Raw genomic sequence first — 26,089 nt, 5'->3', positions numbered from 1 at the left:
GATTCCAAGACGGTGCTAAAGGTTTTGCACAAAGACATATTCACCCGCTTCGGAACACCATGAGCTATAATTAGCGATGAAGGCATACTTTTTGACAACAAATTGATTGCCAAGGCACTGAAATGATATGGAGTATGACATAGGATTGCTATGGCGTATCATACTCAAACGAATGGACAAGCCGAAGTGACTAACCGGGAGATTAAGCAGATCCTTGAAAAAGTGGTCAACCCGAATCAAAAAGATTGGTCGCTGAAGCTATATGAAGCACTATGGGATTATCGTACAACGTTCAAGACACCGCTGGGAATGTCCCCGCTCAAGCTGATATACGGAAATGAATGTCATCTACCGGTTGAACTTGAACAAAAAGCCTACTGGGCCATCAAAAAGATAAACATGGATGCTCAGCTTGCTGGAGAAAGAAGACTCTTGGAGCTGAACGAGATGGATGAATTTAGAGCACATGCATATGAGAATGCCTGCCTTTACAAGGAGAAAACAAAACGATGATATGACAGAAAAATATTGCCGAGGTAATTTTATCCTGGACAACAAGTACTGCTCTATAATTTACGCCTTAAGTTATTCCCAGGCAAGCTGAAATCAAGATAGTCAGGACCGTTTATCGTTAACCAAGTCTATGACAATGGAGCAATTGAAATTCAAAACCAAAACGATGGTTCCATCTTCAAGGTGAACGGGCAGAGACTCAAGGAGTACAAAAGAGCCCCAGTCATGCGCGACAAACCGACATCATTGGCACATGATGCCCAAGAATTTGCTTTACTTAATTGAGCAAATATTCGTTGCCAAGGCAACAAAAATCTGAATTCTGTACATAAATAAGTTAAGTTATTTTCTGATTTAATCCATTTTATTTATTATTTTTTTATTGTAGGCAAGTAAGAAACACGTGGCAACCTTGGGAGTTGAAGCATGCATGAAGAGAAAGCCTTAGGGTACACGTTTTAGCGGCAGAATAAATAGGGAAAAAGATCTTTTCTCCCCCTTTACGTCCAATCAAATATTTCTCATTTAATGAGAAATCTTTTCCCCGCCATTAAAGGACTGAATTACCCCGAAACCACCCATCACTTTCCCAAGAAAAACTACCCAACCTCTTCTTCTTCATCGTGTTTCCCTCTCTCTACAAACAAGAAAATCTTTTCTTTCTCTCAACAATTCCTCCCCATCGACACCACAAATTTTAGCCGAGTACAATGGTGAGAACAAGGAAAACCGCAGCCCTAACACAAAGCTTCGAACGTTTCCAAACAGCCGAAGTAAAGAACTCTTCAAGACCTTTCAGAAATACCAAGTATATTTAGAAGATGGATTTGTTTTTCTAGCCGATGAAGAGGGGCCGTTTGGACCAGAGGTGATGGATGTGATAAAGAATCACAACTGGGAGAAGTTTGCTCGTAATCCTAAAGCTGTAGCAGCGACGATGGTATGGGAATTCTATGCCCATCTCGAGGACCAGTCTAGCCATACAGTTTATGTTAGAGGAAAGCTCATTCGATTTTCCCCTTTGCACTCATCCGATATTTTAAGTTGGGAAAAGTTAAAGATCAACACAAGAGATTTGTAACAGAGGCCGATCAAGAAACATACAGTGGCATACTGCAGGATCTTTGCTTCGGGTGGGCCAAGTTCGAAAGAAGTGCCCTAACTAGGAAAAGAGTTTATCGCCGAGCACTAAAACCGCACGTGAAACTGTAGAACCACTTTCTCAAAGGCAAGTTGATGCCAATATCTCACAACACCACTGTCCTCGTGAAGAGATTGATGCTACTGCACTCGATCATTTACGGGAGGAAGATTAACGTTAGAGAACTCATTTTTGAGCAGATCCATGACTATGTCAGGAGGAACCGGGGTAACCTTCTATTTCCCAACTTGATAACCGTATTATGCAAGAAAAAGAAGGTTACAGAGGATCACTTCGAGGATTACATTAAACCAAAGGAGGGCATCACAAGGAAAAAGGTCCCCGAGTTGATGAGCTTCAATGACGACGACCCAAAGAAAGGACTGGAGCGAGGAGAAAAATCCGTTATCGCGGCTAGAATGGCTGTTGTGGTTACGCACACTCGAGAAACGCGTGAAAAGATCAGACGCCTGGAGGACCATATGGAAATTCACTTTGAGTATGTCAAGTCTAAGGACATGCAACTCAACACATTTTTCAAGGAGTTTCTCCCGAACTCAAACATCATACTACCTACCTTTCCAGCTGTCATCCTCAAATACAATGCGGGCGGGAGCACATTCCATACCTCGACATCGCATATACCTCCAGAAGTACCCTCAGAAGTACCCGTTGATGTGCCAACACTAGCAACGCAAGTACCACCCGTACCATAGGAAGGCCAAGGCGACACAAAAGAATTCCTCAGCTCCTTCTCCTTTTCAACCTCCGAAAGCAGTGATGATACTCCACCCCACTCATTCTCTTATGAAGATTTTACTCCAGCACCGCCGCAACCCGAGCATGATCCTACTCAGTCCCCTGTCCATCCAACACCACTAGTCCCAGCAGCAGCTACTAGTCCAGTACCAATCCCAGTACAACCAACTCCTACGACCGAGTAATCCACTCCAGCACGAGCCTCATCCAACAAGAAGCGCTACAAGAGAACTGCAGGCCGTATACTTCAGTCGTCTCCTTCTCAACCAGTAGTAGTAGACTCTGAATCCGAGAGTCCCTCTCCTCCCAAATAACGCTGAACGAGGGCGTCCAGTCAAGCTACCCCACCACAGTGAGTCTTTACTTTAGTTTTTTTTTTCTTTTCGTATATGCATATAACATCATGTAGTTTAGTTTTCATGCATTGAGGATAATGCATCCCTCAAGTTTGGGGGAGGTATTGTACCATATTTTGCTATACTTTGATATAAAACAATTGATGTTAATTGGTTGAGAATTTTGGTTGTCATGACATAAGCAGGTTAAGATTATTATTAGGAATGAATTAGGGATGCCCAATGATGAATGAAGAATTTTATTGCCTAGGCCAGAATTATTGTTAAGACTGTCTAAAGAAAAGAACCAACCCTAGGCTTGATTCATTGAAATTTATAAAAAATATTGTAGGCTATCTTTGCTCTAGGTAATCTGTAAAATTTTTAGGAAAGAACTTCCTATTTGTTGAGACTTCAAAATATTCTAAGGGTAAAGTGGAAACTCTCTAGTATTTAAAAACTTGAAAACTCAAAAATACAAAAGGGCACTCCTCTGTGCAAAGGCATGAACAAGAAAACTCCAAAACAAATTAAGAGTAGCCAAGGCATATGAGTGAATAAAAGTAGTCACATGATGACTCTGCCCGACTAGCTTGGGGGTGGAAGGTATGCTCCCTTACACCAAGAGTGTGGAACGACAGGTGTGATGAGCTGACTCCCCTGGAAAAAAAATTGATAAATAACTAGAAGTATAAACTAAGTCTGATGAATAATTTGTTGCCTTGACAAACCAGGAATGATTACTTTAAGTTTTCTAATTACCTCTATGCATAGACTGGTTATAATCACGCACACACAATAGCAAGGGATCCTGACTAGGGAAGAGACTTGACTGATATGACCGTCAATATGTTGAGGCCAAACAATTTTTGCTGAGGGATGAAATCTCAAACCAAATGATTTTCTTAACTGCTTTTCCATGACAATTTTAATTCTCTTATAGCTATTATACATTGCTTGAGGACAAGCAATAACTTAAGTTTAGGGGTGTGAAAACTCCGTAAAAACTTAATTCCTAGTCTTTTCACTTAAGTTATTGCTCATCTAGACAAAGTATCTACTGCATTTTTAGTTGCATTTAGTTACATATATGTTATATTAGATTATGAGGGATAAGTTTTGCTTAGGCAAGATTTATTTGGTTTGACTAATGCTGCTGAAGAGAAAGGATTGTTTGGGTTGTGTTTGTACAGGAATTCTACAGAGGAAAAACATTTCAGTCGTGACAATGTAAACATGCAGAGGCCAACGGAACAGATGAGAACGTGAGGAGCATATTTATCTCGCCAAGGCAAGATTTATTTGATGAAGTCTGAAGAAGGTGTGGCTAAACCACCTATGTCACACGCCAGTTGGATGGCCTACTTCATGTGCAAGCAAGCCTTAATTATTATGGCAGCCGCCAGCCGCCTTTCCTTTTTAAGCTCGGGCCATTAATAACGGCTAATTAAGGAAATTCCAAAAGTAGACAAAGACCTAGGAGACCTTTCCTTATAAAAAAACCCAGCCGTAGCCGCTAAACAAAGAAGGCAAGGAAGAAGAGAGAAGAGATTTACCTAAGGCGTGAGTAAGCAACTGTAGTGCTTTCCCACCGTCTATCCACCAACCTTCCTTGGTGTCCTCCATAGCCATACGATAGCAGAGCGGTGATCAGGCCTCAAGAGAGGGTGATCACCAAGGCAGGCGCGGTGCTGATCAGGATTATCGCGACATAGCCTCCAGTTTTGGGAGTCATTATTCCTTTGTTTTTAACTCTTATCTTATTTAGGGTTGTATTAAACGTTGAATCTTGGATGATCTTTGATAGCAACATGAATGCTTTACTTGGTGTTAAACTTTGTGTTGCATGAACAATATTTTATGTTTATGAATGATGAATTATGTTTCGCTTATGACTGTTTTGTTCACAGTTTAAATATTTTACCTTAGCACTGTAAGAGCATCGAGAGATAGCCTTGGGTTTTGGTAAAACATGTCTTGGCATTGTAAAAGCATCGAGAGATAGCCTTTTGTCTAGATAAGTGATTCTTAAATTCGAGATAATTAAGATAGATCAACGTGAGCAATGGAATGAATCTGGGATTGTGAAGTTCTAACTTGTCTACCTTAGAGATAAGGAGTGAGTTTCAAATGACTAAAAGGGATAGATGCTAGGGTAGGAGGGACTATGTCTATAGTTAACTCCGAGAGGTATTGCCATAGCAACCGTCTAAGAATACCTAGTAATCCTGTCGGGCAGTTTTAGTGTCATAATAAGTCATTCTAAACTGAGAATATTCGTTGTCAAGATAATGGTTTAACATAAGTGCTCTGTGACACGTATGAATATGTGAGGTTGTTTGCATTATATTTAAGTCATCACTTGTTTTATTAGTCTACATATTAATTTTGCCTCAACCAAACTTTTCTGAAATCATTGAATCATTTTCTTAGTTCAATAATATTAGTTTTTAGGAAATTATTTGGTAGGACTTAGCTTGTGACATTAGTTCTAGTTGTGGTGAAAAAATATTTCTAATCCAATCCCAGTGGAGACGATACTCACTCACTACTATATTACTTTCATCGATTGTGTATACTTGCACATATTTGCTTGCCTTAGCATATACATTTACAAGCGATCAAGTCCCCTGATATAGAGCTGGCATCCCTTGTTGTGCCTGTGCTCACTGCTGCTAAGGTTCATGCTCAACCTCATTACTACTTCCACTATCGGTTCCCTTAGGAACCTCCTATTCATTAACTCTTCTAGAACCCTCCGCATTCGACATCTAACCACAAACACATAACATTACGTTACTAAGGAGCAACATTCTAAATAAAAACATTATACCATACCAACTCAGTAAATTTCGACATCCTAGTGATATGTACATATTTCTGATATAAAATAGGCTTGATTTAGGTCACGAATCAGCTAAACTTGTAGCTCTGATACTAATAAATTTAACACTCTTAACTCGTATACGTCTCGATATACGAGCTAAAGATGTCACATCAACTCATAAACACTTATTGAACTGGAGTTTACATAAAAAAATTGTTTCATTTTAAAACACTTCTATTTTAACTTTAAAATATATTTTATGAATATCTCAACTTATGAATAATTTCTTTGTCGTAGGAAAATAAATCCATTGTTAATCAATAATTTTACCAAACCATGTCTTTTAGTGAAATATTTTTTAAACATAATAATATAATATGTTTTATGCAAAAATACTGATAAAACTAAACTAAGTAAAATAAACTAAAGTAGTTCTAGTTATTATTACAGACTAATTAAAATAACTACGATAATTAGAACTACTGACATAATTATACATGCCACTAAAAGAAAAAAGTAACATCATAGATGTCTTACTGATACTGATAATATGTATGTCTTTCCAAAAAGATACTCTGATAGCTCCTTAATGCTCGTACTTATCCTTACTAGAACCTACGCATGAAAACCATCACGCACTAAGTATAACTTAGTGAGGCAGTAGTAATCTAAGGTGAGAAAAATATGAAAATATCATAAAAATAAATAAAATAATTCGAATTAAACATTAAACTGGCAAACCAACTTATCCAAGTCAATTTCTTCACTGAGACCTAAAATTTCTTTTAAGTCATGAACTCATGAAAATTCTGATAAAAATAATCATATCGTGCTTTCTGTCAACTAGAAATCATTCACAATTTTCATATTCTTTTTTATAGCTCAATGCATATTTATGCGAGCATAAGATACATGAGTAAGGTGCGCACTATGCATAACACGGTGCAAATCATAACCGATACTGAGATATGATGCACTTTAGTGCCATCAAAACCTGAACACTAACGGTGCTGGACATTGGTACACGAATGTACCAAAGTTGATATGATAATTGATAACATTGGTACACGAATGTATCAAAGCTGATAATTGATAAGTACTCAACTAATGGTATGCCAAGTTTACCAACAATTCTCAATATAACATACAATGGACTCATGTATCATAATAAAATCCATCATAAAAAATATAATGCTTGGGCAGTTCATACCCTAAATCATTCATAAAACTAATATAAAATATTATAAAAATATTCTTTATAAACTTTATAAAATCATATTGTAAATTGAAATGAGGTTGACTTATCGCAAGTCATCCTCAATTAAAATAATTGAATAAATAACTGCACTCACATTTGCCTCACTATAGTATCCTTTACGCGATATTTCTAATCACGTGCTTTTTCTTTTCCTTTTGATTCGTCTAGATTGCTAGATTTGTGTCTGACAATATCAAATAATAACACAAAGTGTTCGAACTACATATTAGTATTGTACTAATATAAACTGATTTTAACATTCGAAAATTTATAAAATAAAAATCGGAATTAAAATAATATCACACTAAATCATATCTCCACTATAGTTTCTAACTTCTCAAATTACTCATGCAAATCCATGAATATTTATTTTCATCCTTAACCCTTCGTCTTTTGTAAATTTACACAAAGAAGCCACAAGTTGTGAATTCTTTTTAGAATTCACTTCAAACTTCCCATTTAATTTATAATGGTCCTTCACCATTAAGATCATTGCATATTACTTATAAAAATTCATGCACTTAATTAAAATGCTCGAATCAATACCTCAACATTCCAAACATTTATAATTTCAACTAAAACTTTCCTAACTTTTGATTTTCAACCACCTAACTTTATAAATTTATAATTCAACCCCAACTCAATATTTAATTCAAAATTCAGCATACTAATAAATTTTTCAGCATTCAATAATTTACCCAAATAATACTTCTACATTTAAGAACATGCAAACAAGTACCCAAGGTTTTGGGACCTTTCGAATTCAACCTCAAGATTTAATTAATTTGCAATTTGGTTTTCAAACAACTTTCCAACTAAAATTCAAGCATTATAAATATCAAAATCAACATTGAATCCTTCAAGTATTTCAATCTTACAATAATATCCTACAATTCCAAAAACTTGTAAACTAAGCCCTTTGCACTTTTAAGGTTCCAAATTGATCCAAATCAATCTACAAACAACATAGAATACTTCTAATATCAGTTATAATCCATAGGAAATTTTTCATCATTTTTCCCAATTTTCTTCCCTATGGTTGAATACATTCAAGTCACCTAGGGGACTTTTTATTCATTTTCAAGCATGAATTGAACCTCCTATGATTAAATTCATGCATTTCCAATCATCACAACATCAAATTGAATCAAAATCTCATCATTCTCACAAACCCTAACATGGCAAAATCTTGTTTACACATGTATAATTATTTCTAACTATTGTACATGCTTTAAAAATGATCACTAACATCAAAAACATAAAAATCCTACAACAACTCTTTAAAATCAATAAACTCTTCATAACCCTGATCATCAAATCTCATCACACAATCATCTTCACCATGAAATTTTGGTACCAAATGATAGATAATTTCATGTAGATTAATTCTCTATCTAATGGCTAAACTCAAAAATCTAGGAAATAGCTTTATAAATCAAACTAAAAATTCTTACCTTGAAGACTTGAAACCTTCTGCCCTTGGAGATGAAGAAGCTGAAAATGATCAAGTTTCTTGATAATTCTAATAATAAATAAATCCTAACACATGACTTAATAATAAAATAATTGATTTTTTTATTCAATTATTAGGAAATTCAATTTTTAACTTTTAACTTATTTTGTTACCGTGAGAAAATCTAAGGTTTCATTAGCTTAAACTCTGGAAATATTTTAAGCATAACCGATTTTATTACAAAGAAACTTAACATTTAAGATCGCAAACTACTTCTTTATGAACCATAACATGTTTAAGCACAATCTAAAATATTAATAATATTAATAACATTTACCGTTTATAATTTATTTTGTTATCGTTAGAATATTTTAGATCTCATCATTTTAAACTCTATAATATTTTATGTGTAACTTAAAATGTTAATAATATTTATAATATTTACCGTTTATAACTTATTTTATTACCGTTTGTAACATTTTAAATATCACTTTTAATCTATTACTTTTTTAATTTTAACCGATCATATCGTTTATTAACTTTATTTTAGGTGTGCATGACATAACTATCAAAAAACAAATACATGTAAGAGAATGACCAAAAACATAAGATCAAAATGAAGATTTTGATTGCAACAAGTAGTCTAATATAAAATCCTTCAAAAATAAAAAATAAAAAATTACTTCATAAAAAGGAGAGGGTAAAACAAGGATAAAGAATAGGGTTTATTTACAGAGATTACTTTATATTACAGACGTGTATATGAGGATTGCATATGAAGATTATTCAATTACGTATTTTATTTATTTATTTAAGCATGCATTATATTTTATCTTTATTATTAATTTTTTGACTGGACGGAAGTCTTCCATAGAAATTACTCTCAACCTGATGTTGGTGGACAGTCTACTGCCCTACCTCTTTTTATTACATTGTATATGAGAATAGGATTTTATTGTTGTTGTAAAAGGATAAAGAGAAAAAAAGACGGGCCGTGAACAATTAAAGCAAAGATGATCTAAACGACAAAACTTCTTCTGTTCATCTCCATATCTGGTAAATTCTCTTCTCTTATTTTATTTACTCATCCTTGGTGAACATGTTTGAATCTTAAAAGATCCTGGCAACATAATGATCGATTTTTTCCCTATTTATACTGAAAACCCAGATCTTGTTTTGATATAGGTGTTAATTTCTTTTTGGTTAATAGACATCGGAAGTTTACTTTTTTTTCATTTTCTTTTTTAAAATTTGGATAGAAAATGGAAAACCCAGAATCAAATCAGCTTCCTGAAGTGGATTCATTGCCTGATGGTTTTGTTGAGACTCCTTCAGAGATTTTAGCTCCAAAAACTCCGATTTCTGAACAGGAAAAGCCTTTGAAATCTGATTGTAAAGAAGATTTAGTTTCCAGTCATTTTGGAGCAAACGAGGGCCAAGAACAAATAACTTTCCCTGTGCCGTTGTCCGAGGTGGATGGTTTCAACGGCTTATCTGACTCGGTAGAAGGTAAATTAGTCGGTCCCGAGTCGAGCAATTCGGTTTCCGAGGCTGCCAAATGCAGTGTGGTGAAGGAAGTTCAAGGGGAGTGTGAAAGTACAGAAACATGTAATTTTCCATACCTTCGATTTTTTTTCACGATGTCCTGTTTAAATTTCATTTATGAAAGTTGCAGTAGTTTTTAGGTTTTAGTGCTCGCTGGTGGTTGTTTTTTCACAGGCATTGAAGGAAGATTCGAAACGAACTTGACTACTTTGAAGGGACCGTCTTCATCAGAAAGCATAGATTTGCTGAAGAATAAAAAACCAGTTAGTACCCTACTAAGTTCTTTCAAATTCTTATGCTTGTAGTTAGTATGAGGCATTGAAGGTTTAGTTGTAGGGTTTAAAGCCTTGTTTTCTTTCCTATGTCCGTTCTTAATGCTTGACCTTTTCACTTGCTCTGTCTTGATGACAATCTTTTTCGCAACCCACGATGATCTAACTAATGTTTGTCTAGGAGAAAAAATGAATTTCGTGTTGGATGAATAAGCGGGTTGAAGAATTTTACTTTTGATTGTGCTAATCTATTTCTCTAAAGTGTTCCATACATCTCCATTTTCATTAGATCCTTTGTATGATTGGAAGAGCTCTTGACTTGCAATGGTGATGGTTTATCACTATGCCATGCATTCTCAAGAATATTACAGTTGGTCTGTTGAGCTAGGTTTAGTTTATACTGAGCTTATTTACTTGTTCTTATCTAATATTGGTTTCATTTAAATGTAGTGAACTCACTGTGGTGTTAATCGGACTATTTATTGTCAGGAAACTACTGAAACCAAACGCAAGAATGCAAAACGTACATTCAAATCAGAAAAGGAATTCCTTGAGTTCTCTTTGAAATACCAACAAGTTCTTGCAGAAAGAGATGCTGGTAAGTTGAAATAACATTTATGAATTATGATGTTCGAAATGTCACTTTCATGTGATTAGATGAATATATAGGTCTAATTTCCCACTCTACCTAATTTTCAGTTCATCTTAGTAGTCTAATTTGTTTTGATGTAACGCTATGTCGCTTGGATGCTTCCCCCCCAAGAAATACCCGTGACCTACATATTATCAATACAAGGGTACAGGGTACAGGGTACATTGAAAAACTCCAAAAATTTGAATATGCTCCTGTCGGACACATACCCATATTCTAGTCACATTCTAGTCCGAATAACATAGATATGAAGCTGCTATTAGTCTATTATGCTGCCAAGATGATACTTATTCTGTAAGTTTTAATGCTGATTTTTTTTCCTCTGGATGATATAGGTAGGATGCGTGTAGATGTAATTTCATCTTTCTACTTGTTTAGGGTTGCAAATATAAATTTTATATTGACCAATATTATTTCTTGTACTTAAAGATTTGAGTATCAAAGACTGAAAATGAAAACAATTGATTTTCCATGAATGTGAATATGTGATTGGGGGTAACTATTCTCTCAACCATCTTGACGTAGTGAACTGTGGCCTAATGATATCCGATTTTCAAATTCCAACTTAATGTTCTCTTGTAATGAGTTATTCCTGTATGATTTCTATTGCACTTTAATCTTCAGTTCCTTTCCTTCTTTTCTTAAATGTTATAACGAGGAGAAATATCTTCTTTTTTTTTATAAGAATTTCAGGCCTCGTTAAAAACCCCCTTCTTGATTAATGGAGTTTATATGAACTCCTTAATCAGTGGAAGGAGGAAAAGAGTGCCTTAGGATTTTATTGAACCATAAAATTACATAAGATACAACCATCATACACCCCACCAACCAAATAAACTTGAAACAACCATAAAACACCCAAAATATAAGAATAGAATAGAATCAGCCAATTCCTTCTTTAGCTAAGGCATCAGCCTCTAGATTGGCTGACCTATTAACCCATCTGACAACACCTTCTAAAACATTAAGCCTATGAACAATATCTTTGATCAAAAACGCATAAACATCAGGAACTAGATCCTCTTTCTTAATCCAGTCTACCGCAACTTTGCTGTCGCTTTCAATAATCAGACGACCCTTCCTCTCTCGTAAATTCGCATAGAACATTAGACCCTTTTGAATAGCTTTTAATTCCATAAAAGTTGGAGGTCCCGGACCAGCAGATTCCTTGAAAGAACTTAAAGTCAAACCCGAGGAGTCCTTTAGAACACCTCCTATCCCACTCTTCTTCCAATCTCTTGTAGTAGCCGCATCAACATTTAACTTTACAAAACCTTGAGGAGGAGGAGACCAAGGAAATATAGATACAAGCCGATTAGGATAAAGAGAGCACAAATCCCCTAATGAAGGGTCTGAAATAAGAGAATCCTTAGGAATAGGCACCTCTTTGTACTTAGCAAGGAACCAAGAAGCTAGTCTAAACCTTGCTAGGAAAAAATATTCAACCAAATCCAGCTTTCCTCCTTCAAACACAATGAGATTCCTAACTTTCCAAGTAGTCCAAATAACTGCCCCAGGAATAAAAGACCAAATTGTAGAGGAAGACTTCAACTCAGCCCAAGCAAGTAGGAATTTTTTCGCATTAACATGCAAAACAGACTTAATCTTCCAGAAATTCAGAAATTTGTTCCAAATCATCCACACCACCGAACACGTGAAAAACAAGTGCGATGGAGACTGCACCTCCCTCTTACAAAGAGGGCACCTAATGTCTACAATTCCTTGTATTCCCCTTTTAACAAGTTTTGACCTAACAGCCAGCTTCCCTAACACCACCTGCCACATAAAGGACTTCGCTCTGGGTGGAATTTGGCCTCTCCAAATAATCTTCTTCCAGAAATATACCTCTTCCGAATCCGAAATAATGGCTGAACAAATCTTAGTGCCAGATTTAACAGAATATACCCCATCTCCAGTACCTTTCCAAATCACCCCATCACATAACTCCGTAGATAGAGAAACAGAGGAGATAGCATTCATCAAGTTAACCCACTGTTCTACTTCCCAGTCGTTTAAATTTCTTCTAAACTGCACATCCCAACTCCAACCATATGAGCTATAATTCCCAAATTCAACCAGTTTACCCATTCTGTTTGTGGAAATGGAGAACAATCGAGGGAAATTAATTAGAAGAGGAAAGTCTAACGCCCAATTATCCTGCCAGAATCTAATCAATCTGCCATCCCCAACTTGGAAAGAATACAAACTTCTAAACTTAGAGCCAATACTGTCTTCTTTAAAGTGATTCAAAACCACCGATCTCCAAATCCAAGATACTCTTTGTGGGACTTTGTTGTCAAACATTAACCAAGATGAATCCATTTTGTATTTAGAACAAATGAACTCCCTCCAAACAGACCCCCTTTCATTAGCATACCTCCAATACTATTTTGCTAGAAGAGCTCTATTCATGAAAACAAGGTTTCTAATACCTAAACCCCCCTCGAATTTTGACTTGCACACATTCGGCCAGTTAACCCAATGAATCTTATTTTTACCTACTCCCCCACCCCATAAGAAATTCGCCATAATGGAGTTGAGAGATTTAAGAACCGCTGCTGGTATCTTAAATAAAGATAAATAATACGTTGGGAGCGAACATAGAACCGACTTTATTAAAACCAACCTTCCTGCTAATGACAGGGAAGCAACCTTCCACCCCGCTAATTTATTCATAAAATTATTCACCACCGGATTCCAAAGTGATGTAGAGTTCCTAGTAGCACCCAAAGGCAGTCCTAAATATTCAGAGGGAAAACTACCCACAGAACATCCGATAGAATTAGCCCACTGCTGAACTTCTTCCTCATTCATATTCACACCAAACATTTTACTTTTCTTCAAGTTGAGTTGTAAACCAGAAATCACTTGAAACACTCTAAGCACCCTCTTCACATTTAAAATATGCGTCTTAGATGCACCACAAAACATAATGAGATCATCCGCGAACTGTAGATGAGATAGTTTGAAAGCATCAGCATCCCTTCCTAGAACCAATCCAGAAAACAGACCCTGTTCCACAGCCTTCACAATTAGCAGATTGAGAAGTTCTCCAATAAAATTAAACAACAGAGGTGATAGAGAGCACCCCTGTCTAAGACCTTTAGCCATTGCAAATTCCTCAGTAGGAACTCCATTCACTAAAACAGAAACTAAAGTTGTGGTTACACACTTTCTGATCCAACCTCTCCACCTGGAACCAAATCCCATTTTCTCCATTACTAGAAACAAAATGTCCCACTCCACCGAATCATATGCTTTCTTGAAATCTACCTTGAAAACACAACCTTTAAGACCATTTTTCCTCCAATAATCCACCCCTTCATTCGCAATTAAAGAACAGTCCAATATTTGTCTCCCTTGGGTGAAGGCAAATTGAGTAGGACTAATTAAGTCTGAAATACAGCTCTTCAACCTCCTCGATAGGCACTTAGATAGGATCTTATATAATCCACCAACTAAGCTAATAGGCCTATAATCATCAAGGTCACCACTGTTAAAGACCTTAGGAATAAGAGTAATAAAGGTATGGTTGATGCCATGATCCCAATCTTTCCCCCGAATAGAAGTTGAAGAAGAACTTCATAATTTCTCCTTTAAGTACATGCCAATATCTCTTGAAAAAACCCAAATTAAAACCATCTGGCCCCGGGGCTTTGTTGCTATTGCAAGACTTTAAGGTCTCCCATATTTCCTCTTCAGTAAATTCTTTCTCCAAAATTAAACTCAGCTGAATCGAAATTCTGGAAAAATTCAACTCGATTTCTTTCACTTCTAAGGTCGATTTGTCATTAAAAGCCTTAAAGAAGTGTTCTTTTGACAGTGGCTTTTATAACCTTTGGGTCTTGAATAACATTACCCCTGCAAATAAGAGCATTCAACGCATTTCTTTTCCTCCTAACTGAAGCACATGTATGGAAGAATCTGGTATTTCTGTCCCCATCTTCTACCCATTTGGATCTAGAATTCTGGAACCAAATCTGCTCCTCTATCTTATGCAACTTCCATAATTCTGTTTAACTCAGCAGCTTTCTCATCATAAGTACCATCTTGCTGCTGTTGAACCTCCACTTCTAATTTTTGAATCTTCAATTCTACTTCTGAAATTAAAGCTCCAGGAAACTTTTCTCTCTTCCCTGCCCAATTTTTAATGGCAGTTTTGGTTTTTTTCAGAATTTTGAAAATTCCAGCATTCATCTGTATCTCTTTACATTCTTGAATTGAAGAACTGATCACATCCTCAAATCCTGCTTCATCCATCATATAGTTAAACAGTTTAAACTGCTTTTTCCCCCAATTAACACCTCCATTCTCAATTATTATTGCATTATGATCTGACAATGATCTTGGTAGCAAAGACTGTGTTAAATCTGGAAAAGCTGCCAAGAATTGGCTATCAACCAAAAATCTATCCAGCCTTACATAGGTCGGTGAATCTTGGTTATTACACCAAGTAAACCTACCTCCACTCAATGGCAAATCGATTAGACCTGTAGTAAGAAGAAAACGACTGAAAATCTCTAAAGAATTCCTGTTTTGGCCTCTACCAATCTTCTCATCTTCCTGTAGATACACATTAAGGTCCCCTCCAACACAAATAGGCTCAGAATGTCCTCCAATGAACGTGCTTAATTCTTCAAAAAAACTCTCTTTTTCCTCCTCAACCGAAGGACCATACACATTAATGAATCTGCAACTGAAATTATTTACCCGAAATCTCCCCGATATAGCAATAAATCTTCTGGATGTACACTGATTTTGCAACTCAAATACGTTGTCATCCCAGAACATCAGTAAACCCCCTGACGAACCAACCGATGGTGACTCAATAACCCCTTTCAAATTATTTAACCCACTCCTCCTCAAAAAAGACCTTTGAATTTTCTCCAATTTCGTTTCCTGCAACCAAAGAAATTGAGGACAATATTTGGAAACTAGCCTCTGAACAGCCCTTTTTTTTCTCTAATCTACCCAATCCTCTAACATTCCATGTTATTATAGGTATCTTTAACATCATCATAAAGAAATCAACCAACTAGTCTCCCCGCAAAATCCCCCTGCTTGTCCATCCTCAAGCCTTTTTCCAGACTAATAATCTTATCCAAAAAGGCTTGTTGTCCTTGTTTAAAGGAAATACCCAACAGCTTACTTATCTCCCAAGTAACTAAAGCTTCATCCAATAAATCTGAAAAACCTGAAGAGGAAGCTGTTGAAATGCTCACTCTTTCTAAAGCTTCCCTTAACAAATGTCTTCTAGCTCTTCTGATAAAAAAACCCGATTCAAAGCTGTGATTTTCACCCATTAACTGCAATCCTTCAACCACCCTTTCCACACTCATATCCCCCCGAATTCGATCCATTATTCACATCCTCACAACCCTGAAACTTTGCATCCACTGACAAGCTATCCAGTTGATTTCCTCTGGAATTCATATTTCTCCAGTCCCTGACAATTAAGGCACTATCTTTCTTAGGCTTAAAATTCAAGATACTTCCCATCCAGTATTTTCTGCCCCTACACCTTTTGTAAACCCTTTTGTAACTTCTGCTTTTCCTTTTCTCTAACGGTACACTTTTGGTGCTTAACGAACTGTCAGACTTATAGCACAGTCTACCCTTAACTTTGCTTCCTGAATTATCAATGGTAGGCTCTATCACCCTTAACTCAGAATCCTTGGCTCGAAAACCATCCTGCTCAATTATCTCTGAATCTGACCTCCTCCCCACATCTTCTCTGCTGTAACAACTTGACTTAGCCAAATCCTTATCTTGAACCATTTTCCCAAATTTATCAATTTTAATTTTTGGCCCAGCAGGAATAATCCTCATTACGTTAGGCCCAACAAACTCATCTTCTTCTGATTGGGCTTCAGACCCAGCAGCCGTCATTTTTGAATCTCTCAATCCTAAACCTGCAAACTCACCCACTTTGACACTTCCTCCATACTGCACAACTGACTTTCCATTAATGTCTGATCTATTTTTTTGAAATTCTTGGAAACCGATTATCTCCACCAAGCCTGATAGCTGCGCCCTGTTCCATCCAACTGTCCACTCTCTGACAGTTTTCTTCTTCTGATCTAGTAGAACCTTCCTCATTTTCTGACCATATCCTGTCTCCTTCGTTCTCAGTCATGAACGCTCCCAACTGTCCCTCATCGGAACTGACCACCGGAGGATTTGTGGAAAAGAAAATAGACTCATCATTCGCCGATCCAATCTTCATTGTTACTTTAAAAGATCTTCCATATGATCCAATAGTAATCTGATCTGGAACATCAAAAGGACTAGCCACCCTAATTAGCAATCTTGCCTTTGTAAGATCTTCCCTGTGTTTAGTGTCATCAAGAATATCTATAACCCTTCCCCATCTCCCTGCTAACCTTTCAAGGAAAGATTCATTCCAGCATAAAAGAGGTAACCCAAAAAACTCCACCAAGGAAAAAGCCAAAGGAACACCATCTTCGTTCAGTAATGGCTCTAAACGATCAAACCAAAATTGAAGATCTTCTTTCTTCTTCATCCAAGCATCTGACATTTCTTCAACTGATTTAAAGATTATTACACAAGAGTTCCAGACATACCCCCATCTAACAATCTGGACGTCATAGCCTTCATTAACTAAAGCATTATGAACTAACTCTAACTCAAATAAATTCTTGATAATCCCCGTCAATGATCTTTTAACCCAGCTCGAGCTCTCAGATGAAATGTGCATCTGCATGATGTTTTTCCTGACTTTTTCCCTGTTTTCAGCATCGACGGCCATATCTTTGACCTCCAGAACACTCCTCGACCTCCTGTTCGACATCAATGCATCTTTGTACGATCTGTCTTCCCTCAAACTTCTAAGAACATCATCTGGCTCTTTTGGATTCGAAATATCAGCAGTGATCAGACAAGCATCCTTCTTTAAATCTTTATTATTACGCTCTACCCATGCTCGGGATTCATTGTATCTTGCGACTCCAACCGTGATCCTTCTCCCATCTATGATCGCTCCATTAAGATTTTCTACAGCCCTTCTCAAACCATCCTCATTCCCAAACTGCACAAAAGCAAAAGTGGAAAATCTGTATTTTGGGTTTCTAGTTTCCTTAGGGATATAGACTCTCTGAACTGGACCATGAACTAAAAACATTTCCCTTAATGCACGTCTTGACACTCTCCGACTAAGATTATCCACAAACACCTTCCAAATCTCCTCGGAAAAAAAATTACTTTTCGCCCTTTCTCTCACAACTTCTCTCTCCCTCTCTCTCATCTTTTTTTTAGTTATTTTTTTTTATTTTTTTTACAATAAATCGGAGGAGAAATATCTTTTGACTTAACAAAACACAGATATTTTTATTCCATGGATTTGTTGACCAATTAAATTTTGATGCAGCTGGTGCATGTTAGAGTCTAGCAAGTTTTGTATGATATAAATATCTAAGTGGCAAATTTTACATTTCATATAAATTGTCATAATTAAAACGTCTCTATGCATCTTTAACGTAATGGTGATTTTTTTTCTTTTCTTTTTTCTTTTTCCTTCTGCTGTAGCTATTGCTGTTCGAGATAAACTTGAATCGCTTTGTAGGGAGTTACAACGTCAGAACAAAATGTTAATGGTATGATTCTCTTGGAATATTTTATTTATTTATTTTTGACGGGTTGCATATTACAGTTAATATTTGTTCTTCTGCCTTTGTTCTTAGTATGTTGATGTTTGAATAATGTTACGAGTTATGGATCGACCTTGATATTAGTATCCTATTATCCTTCCATTTTTGTGGTTTGGGCCGTTTATCAAGCTATTAAATATACCTTATACTAAATTTCTTAGAGTTGAAGGGGTTAGTAGTGGAGTAAGCTACTAAATGCAGAAGCATAGGGTTCCTTGCACTAGGTTAGATGCAACTATGTTTAATTTCTGAGACCGCCCATTGTTGTCTGAACATAATCTGTGCAAAACCAACTTGCATGACTAAGTGGTCTTTGTTCATCTTGGAGTTGTTTGTCGTACTTTCTTGAAGGTGCTGATTGTTCATGATTGCACAGGATGAATGTAAACGGGTATCAACAGAAGGGCAAAACTTAAGACTGGATTTATCAGCCCGTTTCCAAGATGCAATCAAGGTTTGATATCCCCATTTTGATTTTCGAGGTTATCTTTTGGATGGGTTACCTTCCATGCTGGATAGCCTAGCAATCTCTAGTTATGTAACTTCATTATTTCTTTCAAGTACCCTTGTCGGGCATTTATATCCAATGCATTTTCAGACATAGGCAGGGGCATATGACCTTTATGGAAAAACTTGGGGAAAAAACTGAACAATCCCTCTCTCCGTATATGTGTGCTAATTTGCGTACCCATGCCTGTGTGTCCATGTTTGCTTCTAATAGCAAGCAATTATATACGAGTTTTGGCATGTACGGTGTGGAAACGTTTCTTGAACTTTGGATAACTTTGCGGAGCTTATTATTCTTTTCTTCATTGCTTAGATATTCTACAATTAATTTCATATTTCTCCCTCTTAAAGGATGTCAGCAATAAGCTTGAAGAGCAGAAAGAAGATTGCCTATCTCAACTGAAGGAGAATGACATGTATGAAACTGGAAATCTTATCTAATTGTTATATTCTTTTCCTCTTTTGATATCTGTTGAATGAAAAAACCCAATGGGCTTCCTATCAAAAAAAAACCCAATGGGCTGGCTGGTTAGACAGTTTTAATCAAGAACCGGATGCCTGTCCTGTCGGATGCTATATTGTTTTAGTGCCTGGCCTTTTGTTATTCATAATTGTTTTCTGGGGAATTGTTCATATATAGGTTAAGAAATAAGTTGAAGGAACTTGCTGATCAATACACTCTCTCTGAACAACAATATCAGCAGAAGGTATGGTTTGACATCCCAGTACATCTAAGGTTTTTCATAATGAAATCCCAATCAATTCTATTATCAAGGACTGTCAGCTTTACTCTTATGTTTCGGACATTGTATGCACAGCTAAAGAAAAAAACACTAGAACTACAGCTTTCGGATCTGAAAATCAAGCAACACGAAGAGAAATTGATCCAGGAACAAGCACAGATGAAAGTATATGCTGAGCAAGTGTCGCAGTTATTGATAACTGAAAATAATTTGCGGATGCAGTTGACAGCTGATGGAGAAAAATTCCAACAGTTTCAGGTCAAATTATCTCCATCTCACTTTTCATCTTGGTTTCATTCACAGCCTTTTGCTTTTAGGCTGATGAATAGATATTTCACTATTTGAGTGCTTGTATCATTTGTCTCGGATGGCTGTACTTCGAACGTCAGTTAAGAAGTCTTTTGTCAACGGAAAAGTAGTGATATCTTACTTGAAGTGCTATCATTGACTGAATTGTAGTGATGCTTTTATAGACAATTAAAAAGTGATCTCTATGTTATTCAGACCTGAGAATGGTTGTCAGATTTAAGTACGTATTGGACATGGATATGCTCTATCTTTCTATTTTTGACGAGATAGCAATCCCATGTCCGTTTGCTAATATTTGTTGAACATGGATACTATAGGTAAAATGAAGAATCGGAGTGATATAGAGTGATACATCTTTCATGTTTGACATGTTTTCCTTTCGATATGCTTGGACCTTATCATTGAATGCACTTCACTCTTCCAACTTCCTCTTTGTATTGACTGCCGAGAATCCCAGTCTGTGATGTGGCAACATTGAAGTCTGATTTGCGTTTCCATGTCCTATTGATGTGCCATTGATATTTAAATTTATCCCATCTTCATCTTCATGATGTTTGAATTTATATTTAATTTTCAGGATGCATTGGTGAAGAGCAATGAGGTGTTTGAAACATTTAAGCAAGAGATTGAGAAGGTATACGTACCTTTTATCCTTGAGAGATGCATTTTCCTTGAAGCTCTACCTTTAGACTTTTTCTATTGATCCATCTACGATTGCCATTTGAGGTTGCCTTTTGTTACTTGGACTCGTGTGTGTGTGTTGGATGCGGGTGTGTGTCTTATACGGGTATTTTTGGAGGGTCATTATCCTTCTACCCATGTTGGATAGGTGTCAAATATGGGCATTTCAAGGAAAGCCAAGAGTTGGAGCAACATAATGGTTGCCTATGCTGCTTCGACTTTTCATTTTTCTTTAAATTTTGTGTTCGACACATCAGATGCATGTCTAAACATTGGTATAGGGATATTAGGATCCTCCAAGTACATGGAGAAACTTAGACAAAAAAGTTACACACGTGTGAGCCAACGTTGGACACATTCGAGTCTGATTAACGTAGGCAATTGCATATTATGTTATGATTTTGAAGTTATCGACTTCCCCCCTATATGTTCAAATTTAGATGACAAAATCAATCAAGGAACTCAAGAAAGAAAATTTGTTCTTGAAGAGCAAATGTGACAAATCAGATGCTACTCTCATAGAACTTGTGGAAGAGGTAAATGGTTTTGAAATGTGTCATTTTCTGAGCACCAGAATTAGCATCTATCTCGAAAAGGCTATCGAGCTCTTACTCATATCTTTGCTCGAGCAGCGTGAGCGATTGAGGAAACAACTGGAGAAGACGAAGAATCAGAAAGAAAAGCTTGAATCGTTGTGCCGATCTCTTCAAGCCGAGAGGAAGCAAAGCTCCAGCTCGACCAACGGCTCAAACTCAGTGGCAGATCAAATGTAAACATATATGTATGGTAAAAAGAAATGAATGCAATATGTGAAGTATGATCCAAAGGCTACTGCATCTTTTGAAGTAATTTCTGAATGTATGCTCATTTTGGTATATTATTTGGTGTAACAGTATGCATCATTATTGTATTTGTGAAGAACTACCTCTTTGGCTGCTGGATTTCCTTGTAGGGATATATAGTTTCCTACTACTTTTTAGTTATGTTACTCTTACCCTTAAATTTACACATGACAATAAAAAAACACCGTATAACATAATTTCACGTGACACATTCTTAAGGTGTCACAGGGATTTTTTATAACCTGAAAATAAATTGGAGTACATGTATTATAACTAAAAATATAAAAGATTGAATTGATTAAAAAAATAGGGTAAATTATGTGTTTAATACCTAAATTATTAGTTTTGGTTCGTTTTAGTACTTAAACTTTAATTTTTTTTAAAACCATGCCTAATGTTTAATTTTTGTTTCATTTTAGTACTTCTTCGTTAAAAACTTAAAATGTGATTTGCACGTGGTATCTTTTTTATGGGTCAATTGTGTCATTCATCACTCAACTATCTTCTCACTCTTATTTTGGTCATTAAAGTTTATTTTTTTTAATTTAATTACTTAACTTTCAATTTACTCCTAATTTAATCACTATAATTTTCAACTTTTTAATTATATATTAATAAAATGATAATAAAAATGTCATGTCAAAATCAGAGTGGTTAAAATAGGAGCAATTTGAAAGTTGAGTGGTTTAACTGAAAATTTTAAAATTTTAGTACCCAAATAGGAACAATTTGATAGTTGAGTAGTTAGATTGAAAATTTTTAAACTTTAGTACCAAAATAGGAGTTAGAAGATAGTTGAGTGATGAATTATGTAATTTACCCATAAAAATGCATCGCGACAGTGTAATAAAATGAAACAAAAACTAAATGTTAGATATGATTTAAAAAAAATTAAAGTTTAAGTAATAAAACAGACTACGAATGTTAATTTAGATATTAAAAGCATAATTTACCCAAAAAATTATCATGTATCAAAATGATAATAATATGCCATATTTGAGAGTTTAGACTACCATATCATTGGACACTTACCCTGTCCTACATGTGAGAATAGATCAGAATGCATCTTTCTGTGTGAACTAAAGCAAGCAACTACCTAACCTAACCTAAACGAAGAATAGAAGGAAGAAACAACGACAATGAATATCAGTTTTCTTATTCCTTTTTGAGGAAATTGATGATTTTTATGTAAATATGATATGTTTATAGGTGTGAAAATATAATACAGAAAAAAATTCATTTCATCAAGTTTTTATTATTAGGAGTTAATAGGATGATATAACTATTAAAACATAATTTTGAAAAAATCACTGTTTAATAATTAAACACGATATTACAAATATATATAAATTATTTATTATTTTATTTATAAATTATAATTATTAATCGAATAAGTTTTTATATAAAATATTTTGTTTGGAGTGTGAATATAATTTGAGGACATGTGAAAGTGTCAGCGTGGGACATCTCCACATGAAACACGCGCATTAATTTCTTTTAAATTATTTTCTAAAAAAATATATTTAGTTTGTTTTTTCAATTTAATTTATTACCATTTGCAAATAGTAATTCATAAATTCGTCACGTCAACCATGGCAGCCACACGAAAAGGTTGACCAACTCTTCGATCCCACAAAGGCGTGTGCTCAAAACGTTACCGTTTTAACTTTCCAGAAATTATTTTATTTATTTCTTTCTTTGTTCGTTTCCCCTCCTCGTTGTTATCGTAGTTGTTATTGCCAGCTGAAAAAAGGTACGGTTTGTTCTTCTTCTGAGGTTTATCTGTGATAGATTTTACTTAATTTCATCGCTGTTAATGCATTTTTTTAGTTTCCTTTTGGTTTTTATCGCTTTATCTTTTCGAGTTCTTAACGAGTTGTATAGATTTTTGGTTTTCTTAGCTTTCATGGATTGTTCTTGTTATTTTTAATGTTTTCTACTTTTTTTGGGGGGGGGTTAAGCTAAATTTAATTATTTAGGGTTCATAATGAAATTATAAAGGTCTAACTATTGTTTGTGAAGGATCCGAAGAGTAATCAAGAATTTTTATTTTTTTAGTAATTTTTTTAGGTCTAATGAAATATTATTTTCAAAGTAAATCCAGATTTTTGTTTGTTTGTTAAAATCTGTGGTTTTCTTATTGTCTCTTACTCTCATTTTAATTATATATATTTTTATTAAAACATTTCAGAATATTTCAGTTCTTTGGTCTCCATGGTAATTATTTTGTTAAATTTCAAGTACTTGAAAGAGTAATGTACAATCTGCTGCTTTAAAACTTTAGCCTTATTCCTAACTGATGTGACTGAAATAAACATGTTTGGTTTTGATCTAAGATCTACGTAGTTTATTATTATTATTATTATTATTATTATTAATTTTCAAGATTTGATACTTGTTCATGTGTGATTTTAGTAAATTCCATGTTTTGGATAACGGTTGAGGTTATAATTTTGGTAATGTTTTCCATAATCTGCTGTTTAAAAGCTTCAGAGTTCAGCCTTTATTCTCGACTGCTTAAACCTTGGTTAAACATATTTGATTGTTCTTTAAGATCGACTTATATCGATTTGTTGAGAAATTTTCAAGCTTTGATATTCATTGACGAATGATTTGGGAAATACCATGTTTGACTTGGTATTATTTTCCATAGCTTGCTTTAAAATTTTCTCCCATCATTCTTGACCGACTGGGCTCAATAAAACAGGTTTTATTTTGGTTTAAGATCGGCTTGTGCCAATTCATGGTGTAATTTTCTAGCTCTAATATTTCATTCACAAGTTGTTTTGTAAATTCCATGTGTTTGTCAGAGCCAAAGTTGGGATTTTCATAATGTTTTCTAGTCTGCTGTTTAAAAGCTTCTATGTTTCCTTTTTTTGTTTGGAGTGGTTTACTTTGATCTGATCAATATGTTAGATTTTATTCTGTGATCAACTGATATCATTTCTTCACATGGGACTGTTTAGATACACGGCTCGTGTTTTTTGATCTATAGTTTCTGTGGGATTGATAACATGAACTGTTGATTTCTATATGGTTTTAACTTGTTCTATATGCGAGCCATATATTACTTGTTCTATATGATTTCAGTTGATCTTGATTGTTAACTTGTTCTATATGCGAGCCATATATTACTCGGCACTTTTAGGATTTTATTTCAACTGTTTAATGGTTTTGTTCAGATTACCCTCGAAATGGATTTTCTCTTCAGAGGCCTAAATGAGGATTCTTCATCATCCCAAATGGACATTCTCAGATGTCCATTTTTGAGAAACATTAACGAACCAACTAACTTTTCCTTCTCGTCTGCCATGCCCTTCGCCATGCCGGTATGATTTTGTGTCTGTCATGAGCTTTATGCTAGTTGGGTCTTGTGTTTTACTCGAGTTCTCATTAGGTTTTTATTTCTTGGCCTAAGGTTCGAGGAGCTAAAGGTCTAATATTTGAAGATGGACCCAATTTCGACATGGCATTCAGGCTTTTCCATGGACGTGATGGAGTCGTTCCGCTATCTGAACGATCCTCCTTGCGTATTGAGAAAGCAGATATTGAAACAACCCAACCGATGTTCAATCCTTTGGCTGCAAAGGCAGCCACCATTAGTCTCTCATCCTTCGGACCAGGAGGGCCTTTCAGTTTTGATGCATTTTCTAATAAGTGGAACAATCAGAAAGGAAAATCAAAATCATCCAAGAAAGAGTCTTCTTCACAGGTAATCGAACATCTGATAATGGACTATGGATCTGTGAATTTAAAAGTTAGAATAATCAACAAATTTCTTGAAGATTTTGGGTTATTGTTTTGACGTCATTCCAATCTAATTTTCAGGGAGGAAATTCGAATCATGAAGCATTGGGCAATGAATGGCTGCAAAACGGGAACTGTCCGATCGCAAAGTCGTTTAGGGCAGTTAGCGGTGTTTTGCCACTAGTTGCGAAGGTTCTTAAGCCACCTCCAGGGATGAAATACAGGTGCCCACCTGCAATTGTTGCTGCTCGAGCAGCATTAGCACAAACCACATTCGCCAAGAATCTCCGCCCGCAATCCTTGCCGACAAAAGTACTGGTGATCGGGATGTTAGGCATGGCAGCAAATGTTCCGTTAGGTATATGGCGGGAACACACTGAAAAATTCTCACCGTCTTGGTTTGTTGCTATCCATGCAGCCGTTCCATTCATAGCCATGCTTCGGAAATCCGTCTTGATGCCGAAAACAGCTATGGCTTTTACCATTGCAGCATCTGTATTAGGACAGGTTATCGGCTCTAGAGCAGAACGGTACCGATTGAAAGCAACAGCGGGAAAACAGTTAGGTATTGAGGAATCGTTGGTTTGCATCGGTGGTGCAAAACAGTTGGACTTTGTTGCCGTTAAAAACGGGGATTGCAGGAAAGATGTTGAATGGGATCCAGTCTCTCTGCAGGTGGCAATGGGAAGGCCATCTTCATCCGCTGAAGTGACCGCCATTACTGCATGATTGTGTGTAATTCTGGTGTGTGTTTAAACTAAAGTTTAACGTTGTGGATCGTATTCTGTATTTATTTTTCTCGTGTTCCTTTGTGGAACCAGACACCATGCTTTGTTTT

The 26,089-nt window shown here is 35.8% G+C and overlaps 2 protein-coding genes across 2 annotated transcripts; both read left to right on the top strand.

Annotated features, from left to right (window-relative positions):
* The first annotated feature begins 9,257 nt into the window (after nt 1–9,257).
* Nucleotides 9,258–21,583, top strand: LOC120157730 (beta-taxilin-like). The gene is made up of 12 exons (XM_039168776.1): nt 9,258–9,342; nt 9,546–9,894; nt 10,006–10,094; nt 10,593–10,701; nt 18,301–18,368; nt 18,799–18,876; nt 19,281–19,345; nt 19,570–19,636; nt 19,748–19,930; nt 20,559–20,615; nt 21,103–21,198; nt 21,295–21,583. The coding sequence occupies exons 2-12, from the start codon at nt 9,549–9,551 to the stop codon at nt 21,433–21,435; spliced, it is 1,299 nt and encodes a 432-aa protein (XP_039024707.1). The 5' UTR covers nt 9,258–9,342; nt 9,546–9,548; the 3' UTR covers nt 21,436–21,583.
* A 1,614-nt stretch (nt 21,584–23,197) lies between these two features.
* Nucleotides 23,198–26,005, top strand: LOC120157773. Its single transcript, XM_039168802.1, has 4 exons — nt 23,198–23,257; nt 24,687–24,833; nt 24,923–25,216; nt 25,333–26,005. Exons 2-4 carry the CDS (start codon nt 24,699–24,701, stop codon nt 25,978–25,980), a joined length of 1,077 nt encoding a protein of 358 aa, XP_039024733.1. The 5' UTR covers nt 23,198–23,257; nt 24,687–24,698; the 3' UTR covers nt 25,981–26,005.
* Nucleotides 26,006–26,089: the final 84 nt, after the last annotated feature.

The sequence above is a fragment of the Hibiscus syriacus genome, unplaced genomic scaffold, assembly GCF_006381635.1.
Source record: "Hibiscus syriacus cultivar Baekdansim isolate YM2019G1 unplaced genomic scaffold, ASM638163v2 tig00111276_pilon, whole genome shotgun sequence".
NCBI lineage: Eukaryota > Viridiplantae > Streptophyta > Magnoliopsida > Malvales > Malvaceae > Hibiscus > Hibiscus syriacus.
This window is presented reverse-complemented; position numbering and strand designations above follow the sequence as displayed.

Coding starts and splice junctions, on each gene's coding strand:
- LOC120157773 (XM_039168802.1), top strand. CDS start 24,699: ATGGATTTTCTCTTCAGAGGCCTAAATGAGGATTCTTCATCATCCCAA. Junction 24,834..24,922: donor CCATGCCCTTCGCCATGCCG/GTATGATTTTGT, acceptor TCTTGGCCTAAG/GTTCGAGGAGCTAAAGGTCT. Junction 25,217..25,332: donor AGAAAGAGTCTTCTTCACAG/GTAATCGAACAT, acceptor TCTAATTTTCAG/GGAGGAAATTCGAATCATGA.
- LOC120157730 (XM_039168776.1), top strand. CDS start 9,549: ATGGAAAACCCAGAATCAAATCAGCTTCCTGAAGTGGATTCATTGCCT. Junction 18,877..19,280: donor GTTTCCAAGATGCAATCAAG/GTTTGATATCCC, acceptor TCCCTCTTAAAG/GATGTCAGCAATAAGCTTGA. Junction 19,637..19,747: donor AACAACAATATCAGCAGAAG/GTATGGTTTGAC, acceptor TTGTATGCACAG/CTAAAGAAAAAAACACTAGA.